Genomic DNA, 9,396 nt, shown 5'->3' with positions numbered 1-9,396 from the left:
GCGCCGCCCCGCGCGGCTCCCCGCGGCCCGGGGGATGCGCCCCGCGCCGAGGCCGCGCAGCCCGGCGCCGCGGCGGAGCAGAAAGTGAAAGTCCCTCCCGCCGGCGGAAGCCCCATGGGAGAAGCCAAGCGCCGCGGAGCCGGATTCGGGGCTGGCAGCGCCGCGGCCCCCCAGCCCGGCGGGCGCCCGGCGGGCGGCCGCTGAGCGCAGCGCGGCCTCCGCGGCGCCCGGCGCCCTCGCTGCGCGCCGCTCCGCGCGCCCCACGCGCCATGGGCGAGGCGGCGCCGCCAGCATGAGCGCGGAGCGGCCGGCGCAGCTCCCTGCGACCTCCCCCGCGGACCATGTCCCATGGTAAGGAGCGCGCGGCACCGCGGGAGGCGGAGGGCAGCGCGCCCCGCTCCACCTGCGCCCGCGCTGCACCGCGCTGCGCCGCTCCCCCTCCGCGCTGCCTCCTCACCGGCTCAGCTCGCTCCGCGCTGCCGCCCGCGCCGCTTCGTCTGCAGGAGCGTCGCGCTCGCCCTTGCCCTTTTATCCCCGCAGCGTCGGCCGGGGAAATTCCCAGTTTTGCTTTTTTTTTCTCTTTTATCTTCCCCCCTAGAATGAAACCAAAAGCGCGCGGTTCCCGTGCCGGGAAAGCGCTGCCGGGAAAGCGCGGCCGGGAGCGCGCGGCGGCGGCGGCGGGGGGCAGAGCTGCGCGCGTCTCCGCGGCACCTGCGCTCCGCCCGCCCCGGGGCGCGCCCCGAGCAGGTGCCGCGCAGGGCGGCCGCGGAGCCCCGCGCGCCTCTGCGCAGCCCCGCGCGGAGCCCGGCAAAGCGAGGGGGGATGAATAAAATAAAAAAAAAATAAAAAAAAAGAATTTGAGAGGGGCTTTTTTGGATTTAGAAATCCTGGAATAGCAACTTTTGTCAGAGAACTTTTGGGGACTTTCCAAGCACGACCTAGGAGTTTTGGGGAATTTTACTGCAAGGGCGCAGTATTCCAAATAATTTCCACTCTTCCTCCCATCAGTCAGAAGCGCTAGGCGCGTGGAGCAGCATCTGCTCTGCCTCTCTGGGAATTGCTAAATTTTAAGGAAAATTCTTTCATTTCCCAGTTGTCCCAAGCTCCTGGATTTTTTTTTTATGCTACCGCTATACTGGGTTCCAGAGGGCTACTTTAGATGTATCCAAGTGAGTTTCTTTGTAGTGATTCCGCCATGGGTGGAGTGACCTGCTGATTGCGCAACATCTCTTTCAGAATTATCTGCCCATATTCTGCAATTTCTTTATTTTTTTTTTAAATGCAATCTGTGCATTACAGGGAAACTAAAAATAAAGAAATAGAAGTGACTTAACTTTTCCCCATGCAGTTAACTCCACATGTGGCTGGACAAACTCAGTTTTAGAAGTGATGGAATATGTTCCATTGATTTAGAGGATTCATTGAGGCGCCTTTTGAAGTACATTTTAGAAGTAGCCTATCCAATGTAAGTTGTTTGGAAACAAGAATCACAGTTTTTGGGGTTTTTTTTTTTTTTTTGGACTGGAACCAAGACTTGTGATAGGATACTAGTAGGAGTTAATTAAGCCCTTGCATTTTTCCATTTATTGTTTGTTTGTTTTAGTATTAAATCTCAGTACTACAAAATTAATTTTGGAATTCAGCCTATACAGGGGAAAACTCAGTATTGTTTCTAGGACAGAGGTTTTTACCACCGCGTAGACCCAAGTAATCTATGAGGAAAAAGGGATTAGGTAGATTAGGAAAACCTGTGAAGAGGCAGCAGGCTGCAGGAGGCAGCTGGCCAGGGCTGCGAGGGATGTGGTTTCAATGAAAGCCAGAGCAGTGACTGTGGTTATTGCATCACGGAGGTTAGGTGGCTCGGCACAGATCATGGGCACGTTCGCTGCTTTCTCTTTGGAAGATGCACAGGCAGAATATGTTTTTTAAAGAGTGGATTTTGGGAGGTATTGTACTTCCTGTCTTAGTATCATGCAGTTGAAGATTTCCCACCATGGCTGGGACTCACTAGCGAGGCTCAAGAGCGCGTTGGACTGGTTATGCTCTGTGGTTATGCATCTTTGCTGGAGAGGGAGGAAAGTAGCAGTCCTGATCCTTCAGGGCATCCTTTCTGTGAGCTGCGGGGGCTCCTAGTTGTGCTACATGGGGGCTACTCTTCTTAGTGCTGAATGGTGAGGCTGAAGGGTGGCTGTGAGGATATGGAGTAACCGAGGGATGTGGATCAGTGTTTCTCCTGTTGAGAATGGTCAAAGGCTTTTGCTCCTGAATGAGCAGATTGCAGCAGAATACTCGGATCATACTGATCTGCAATCTTTGGTCATCTGCCAACCTGAATTTCTAGTGCTGTCCCTGTTATCCTCTGATTTAGTATCATCCTACTCCAATTTTATAACCTAGACCTGGCTCCAATTACTAGGCTAGTAATCCCTGTATCATCCTGTTTCCCTCATTCCTGGGATCAGGCCAGTTAACTGCATCCTTCAGTTACCATATCTGTTCTTTCAGGCTCTTGTGGTATCTTGGTCCTTTCCTCTTTGTTCTTCCTCACTGAGCTCCTGGTTTCCCAGACGTCATCCAAGGACCAAAGAATAAAGGTCTGGACAAAGCAGGGAAGCAGGGGAGCAGTAAGACTTGCTCCCAAAGATTGCAAAATACTTGCAAAGAAGGTTATATTGCTGCTTCATCTCAGGTTACCCTTACTAGCAGGGCTTTGGACATTTAGGCAGCCTGAAAACATGTTTCAACACACTTTGACATAAAGGCATGTTCATGGACATTTGCAGAATATAATGTAGGCAAAATTATGGTGAGATTTAGCTGGTCATTAAAGTGTTTGAATTTATTCATCTACGTATGTGGTAAGCGTTTATGGCCAATGGAGAGATCTAGTCAATGCTTTCAGTAAAGCCTGGAGAGATGTCCAGCCCAGCTGCTAGACACCGAGTGTCTGGTCAACTTATCTGTAGGCTCCCTTTAACTGTGTTGGGTAAATCCCCCTTGAGCACCCTTGACCTATCATCTGTACGGCGTCTTAATGGGGAGCGAAATCCTTCCCTCAAGTCATACGGTAGAACCGTACAAAGATTTTGAACTATTTTCACAGATTATAGTGTATGTTTGATAGTAGAGCAAACACTCCATTGCATTCAAAATGTACCTAACTGTTCTTGTTTTAATGCAGTCTCTTTTAGATCTATCTTTCGGGTTCTGCCACTGTTCCTTGTTCTGTCGCCGGTGAATTCGTCTAGTTGTTCAGTGAGAAATAAGACAGAAGAAATCCGTGCGAAGTATGAGAATGTACTAATCCACGACATCAGTGAGCTGGTAGGTATTATAGTTCTTGGGCTTCCTAAAATGTTAATTATTTTAAATAAAAACAAATAATTAAAAATAACTCTAGTGACAACCTATGATAAAAAGTCAGTTTTAAAACTACATATGATACTGGGTGATGTCTTTTTTTGAGGATACGACAATCCGTTTTCTAATATTACTCAAAAATCCATTTGTGTGTATCACTTACTTGCCCACACAATGAATGCGGTAAAGATATTTGTGCCTATGCAGTAAGTAGTTAGACAGATATATCTTTGGGGCCTAAATTGTAGAATATATTACGTTAAGAAGTACTCAGTTCTGAAGTAATTTCATTCAAGTTGCCCTGAACACTTGGTTTTTTCCTTTGAAAAGAAGGAAGTGTTACAAAATCTATAATTTGTTCTACTAAGACAGGCTTGATAAGTTTTATGTTGTCTGTGGAACACAAGTGAACAGAGGCACAAAATTAAAACCACTGATTTTTAAACTGGTTTCTACCTTTAATTGCAGACAATGATCCCATTCAGCTGACCATTTTAAAGATGAAAGTCTGCACTGGAAATTTTAGATTAATTTGGAGATTTCTGGGTACTGAAACATTTCTTGTGGAGAGTGACTGAAATCTTTCATTTTCCAGGCATTTAAGATTTTTGTTCCATTAATCTATGGGCGGAAAATGGTATTATTTTAATACTCCTAATTTTCATAAACCTCTCCTCGTAATTGCTTAGAATTATGAAGGCGTCTTTCTTAATGTTAACCAATAAAATAGTGCTTGCATTAATTGGCATGAATCTCATCAGTATAGCAATAAATCAGCTAATCTGAGTTTTACATATTACTGTACTTTATTTAACCAAGAGTTTTCTAGATGGCAATTGCAAATGATAGCCTCTCCTCCATTATGGCTTTATCAGTGAAATAATTACAGCTTTGCAAAAACTGTCATCTACCTTTCGACTCTTTGTCAAGAACATATAACACATAAATTCATCTGTCAGGAACATTGTCATGGGAGAATAATATTTTACAAGGTTGGATTACGAGAGGCGTTTGTGCGAAAGTGGGATTTATCTGATGGTGCATCAGCAAGCTTGAATTCATCCTTCTGTTCCAGCCTTAAATCAAGATCTACTTGCATGAAATACCAGTGACATACAATACCTTTCCAAAAATGAAGTCACTGGGAGTGAATGAGCTTTCGTATTTCTTCACACTTAATGGTCCATCACTATCCTTCAGTGTTTTACGGCAGTGGTTTTCACTGGTTTCCCTACCAATATATACCTCAGGCCTTCTGTGGAAACAATTATCTTTAGGGTCAGGAAATATAATTTAATCTTCAAAAACATTCTGTTCATGTCTTGTTTATGGAGATCATAAAAAGGAAAGGCTGCTTACCTAGGTGGAAAATGACATTGTCCTGAACAACACACAAAGGCAGGGAAAATATCCATGGCTGTATTAAAACAGATAAAAGGCCCTTTTAGTTTATCATCTTATTCCTGACAAAGACAAGTATTTCCTGCATTAAAAAAAAATCTCTTGGTGGGCATTTATGGAATAGCTGAACAGTAAGGTAAAGGAATATGACAGGATTAATAAAACTTGCCTCTTGGAACCACAAAACCACATCCTACCATTTTCCTCTGGAGAAGAGCCATGAGACTTTCTGGAGCTCGAGGTCAGGCAAGCCTGGAGATGGTTCCCATACGTACCCTATATATATCTCTGTATACAGGAGATACATATGTATATATACACAGGATATGTGTACATGTACAGGATATATGCACATATATATATATATATCTATCTCACAGTGCTAGAGATGGCAGTTCCTCTAATGCACCACCGCCGTGTGATGCACTCCATGCCCAAGGCGCGCTGAAGGATTGTGAAAGCGCCGTCTCCCCTTCTCCCAGCTTAATTTAAAAAGTTATTGTCTTTTTATTGAAATAAATATTATTGATGACAGGCTTATTTAGGAGACTATAAGAATTAAAACTAATATCTGTTTAATTAAAAAGAAAAAAAAAAGCTCGGGAATTAATGTTTGCAAAAGGTAATAGAAATGTATTTGTTTTTATATCCTAGAACAGGTATGCACAAGCAACTTCTGTGCAAGTCTTCATTTTTCTGTCTATATTTTATCCATCTTAGGAGAGATTAGTTTATTAGTTTATAGTCAGTGCACAGTCTTGCCATTAGTTACCAACATATATTATTGATAAGGCTGCTTGAGTGATAGCTCTTGTTCAATAGAAATTTTCCCACAAATGCACAGGTGAAGTCAGTAGCTGTCCTGATCAACCTGGTGTTTGCAGGCAGTTATCTCTGAAATCAGTGAGAACGTGTAGTTACCAAGTGAACTTGCAGATACCAAAACTTAAGTTTTGGGATCCTTTTTTTAATCTTCCTGCAGCTAAAATTCCATTCTTTTGTGATACAAGTAGGGATGTGCGTTATCTTCTCATTTCTTTTTGTGAATGCTAAAATAAATCTCTTCAGATGTCTGAGGCATTTACTTAGGAGACTAACGATAATATAAGGATAAATAATAAATATTACTTTTTTTTTTTGAATGGTAAAAGACGGAGTAGTTCAATGAAATCTGAGGATTTAAAATGAAGACCTTTACAAATTGTAGTTGGATTGGACTTTTCTTTGTTTGCTTGACAAGGAAAAGCTCGGGACTGTACACTTGCTACAGTGGGGAAGAGCCTAAAAAAACAATTTAGTGTTCAGGTCACCAGCTGTTAGTGAGAAATTAGGCTCATTTGATTAAAAGTACTCATTTGATTAAGTTATATGTTATCTATTACAGGTAAATATGTCTGCAGAGTATCGTGACAGGTGCTGCAGGAATAAAAAACAGGAAAATCCCAAAGTGTTCTTCTGCAATGATACTCAGGTAAAATTTAATTTCTGAGAATTTAAGTTAGAGAATATGAGCTCGAGTGTTTTGTTGTTGTTTTGGGGGTACCATCCCTTAATAATAGATTGTAATAGTGATTAATGTTGCTTTGTAATAGTCAAGTCATGGCATTCAATCTGTCCAGGAAATTGCAGTTTCTGTTTTTTCAATTAAATATAAATTCATTTGAAATATGAATTCTGTATCCAACAAATCTTTTATCTATGTAAATTTTATTTAATATTTTAAATCAAAATAGTACAGAAAATGTATCATCTTCTTCATTTTGCTCATGAATATAGATAAAAACTTTTCCCAGTATCTGTTTTAATTTTTCTATGGAAGTTCATATCAGCTAAGCTTTTAACTTCAGGTTTGACATCTTTTGAAGTAATAGTTTGAGAAAATCTTAAATGGCAGATGGCACAAGTGTCTGCTGTAGCTTCCAAGTTTATTATGTCTTAACAAAAGGACAGGCTCCAAAAATAGCTTTGTGTTTTCCTAATGTATCAGCAGATTTCATAAAAGGTATGAGTTCTCCCCAGTATTCTTAGGATACTATTATTTCTACTACAGATTGATACCTGGAATATTTTAGAGAGATGGTAATTAGGTCAGGTTGCTAAGGTAATTTATTGGAGAATATTCACAGCAGAGGAAAGTTAGGGCCGCTGATGGAGCATTTGAAGACAAGCCAACATTACATGGAATTAATGATGCACAGACTTTTCAGGATATGTTTTTCTTTGCAGGAAATAGAGTCACTACAGAGTATGGCATGCAACATGCTTAAATTCTTTAATAAGCAAAAAATCAACAAAGACTTTAGATGGAAAGCTACATCAGTCTCATGTGGGACATTAAACATCCTAGAGTGCAGATGTGAAAGACACAAAAAAGAAAAGGTGAGTGCAAATGATGGTTGACATTATTGTAAATACATGGCTTATTCCCTACGGCTCTTCAGAACAGATGCAATATCATGTCAGTCTAAGGTACATCTATCTTGCACATTATATGCATGACAAATTTTGGAAATTTTGCTCTCTAAGATACTAAGCCCAGTGCAAAGACTAATTAAGTCTGGAAGTCTGTAGTCAAGCGGTGTGCACTGTTTCAGCACTGAAACACCTCAACTAAATCTCCAGCAAAAGACCAAGACCAGACTTTTGCAACGGTCTTTAACTAGTGTATTGAATGAAGTCATAGTTGTTACTCCACATTGGGGTTCTACCTTAAATTAATATATAAAATGCCTTACATGCTTAATTTGACTTGTTTCAACAAATAATTAGTGGAAGTTTCTACCATTTCTATTTCCCTTTGGCTGACCCTTGATCTTTATTTTAATCTGAATATCTCTAACTCAACAATGATACTTAGCTATGAAAACATTTGAATTTTCAGTCATTGCAGAGTCATTTTTTTTGGAATGTCACTCAGTTCTACTGCAATGACCACCACAGCAAGGGGAAAATATTCTTCAACTACTTCATGGTTCACAATAAACATGCTGAACTCAAAACTATTGTCCAACATGGATGTTGCCTATGTAGTATGTACTACATACATACATTCTACTATGTATAGTGTAATTCTTCGTGAATTACTTTATGTTGTTTGAGCAAACTTACATTTATTATTTTTCTCCTTGAAATGACTTGCATAACCTAGGGCCAGATCCTCAAAGTAATGTTGGTTCTATATTTTCCTTAGGCACCTGTATTGGAATTTAACTTCTGCCTTAGTATAAAAGGCATTTAAGTCATGAAAGGCAGAGCATCACCCTTGAAATTCCTGCCTGTCCCTGAGGGTGCCTGGATTTACTTATGACCAGTTTTATTTAATCATAAACAGCAATTCAAGGAGGACAAGAACCATGATCTCCTGGTCTGCAGGAGAATACTGAATGATTGGTCACAGTGTCTTCTTCTAGCCATAGTACTGTTTTGTTCCATAATTCTCAAGGCTCCCAACATATAACCAGACCAGGTCCCAGTTAAATTAGCTTCGTTTCTGCAGTTTTTCATGGAACTAAGGTTAATTTTAAACCACTGATATAGCATGTACATATTCTCAGTTGTACATGCTGGTTTCGAAAGTCCCTATTTCCTGTGAGTTGAAGCTGCATTCTCCCAGCTTAGTGTGAAGGGACACGAGCAACGCGGTACCCCGAGTGAGAACTGGTGCAGGTTGCATATTGTCCCTGCAGACAGTGCGAGTAGCCCAGCCACCCAGCTAAATTACCAAGTAACACACCTGCATTATTTGTTGAGATGCAAGGAAATGAATGGTTCACAAGATGTGTATATAAAAAGAATGGGCACTTCCAAATTAACAATATAAACTTCTCTTTTTTCAGATTTGCATATTGCTAAATAGACATAATAAAGAAGACACAGGATCAGCAGAGCACTCAAAAAAGAAATGTAACCAAGAGTTTTGTGAACTGAAAGAAAATATATCTAGCCTTCGATCCTGCTGGAATAAATTTGGAAAAATAATTTCCAGGTGAATCCTGCTTTTTTCTTTCAAAGTGGCATTACTTGGCATCTTTGCATTTTATATGCATTCTTTAATGAACTCTGTTCACTTACATAAACACTTCACGCCAGAATTTTGATGGAAAGCTACAGCACCTTGTTCCTGGAGACAGAATAACTACAAACGGCTAAAAGAAGCTGCTGAAGGACAAGATGTGGAAATAAAAAACACTTTCTGAATGAAAGAAGAATGTAGAAGGCCAAGTTCCACGTCGTGCTTTGGAAATGACTCCAAGCCTTCTTATCTTTTGAGTAACTTTACAGTACCATAATATGAAAGCATACTTCGGTGTCTACCGCTATTAAAAACATGTCTTAAAAACTTCTGACCAGACCAGGTAAACAGTATGACAAAGTAGCTGGTTTCTTTATATCTATATAGAACATATCAAGGACCAAAACGAACTTTTACCAAGCAGCAGCTCTCGAGTCTGTTCTGCTGTTGCAGTAATGTTTTAAGCATAGCTGGAGTTGCATTTTATGGGTCTGCAAACTGATTTAGGTTTGAAAAAACAGGGAAAAGGTTAACTTAAAAAAAAAAACAACTTGGAAAGAGTACTGGCTCTTGAAAGATGTAGCACACTTCTACCTGCTGAAGTAGAAGCAAGACAGGGAGGC

The 9,396-nt window shown here is 41.1% G+C and overlaps 1 protein-coding gene across 1 annotated transcript; it reads left to right on the top strand.

The window, feature by feature from the left end:
- Positions 1-246: 246 nt before the first annotated feature.
- On the top strand, positions 247-9,149 carry IL7 (interleukin 7). Its single transcript, XM_088527228.1, has 5 exons — positions 247-351; positions 3,182-3,324; positions 6,146-6,232; positions 6,988-7,140; positions 8,598-9,149. The coding sequence occupies exons 1-5, from the start codon at positions 342-344 to the stop codon at positions 8,748-8,750; spliced, it is 546 nt and encodes a 181-aa protein (XP_088383354.1). The 5' UTR covers positions 247-341; the 3' UTR covers positions 8,751-9,149.
- The last annotated feature ends 247 nt before the right edge of the window (positions 9,150-9,396 follow it).

Source organism: Tinamus guttatus, unplaced genomic scaffold (genome assembly GCF_059628265.1).
Source record: "Tinamus guttatus ecotype Peru unplaced genomic scaffold, ASM5962826v1 Tinamus_guttatus_pri_ptg000266l, whole genome shotgun sequence".
Classification (NCBI taxonomy): domain Eukaryota; kingdom Metazoa; phylum Chordata; class Aves; order Tinamiformes; family Tinamidae; genus Tinamus; species Tinamus guttatus.
This window is presented reverse-complemented; position numbering and strand designations above follow the sequence as displayed.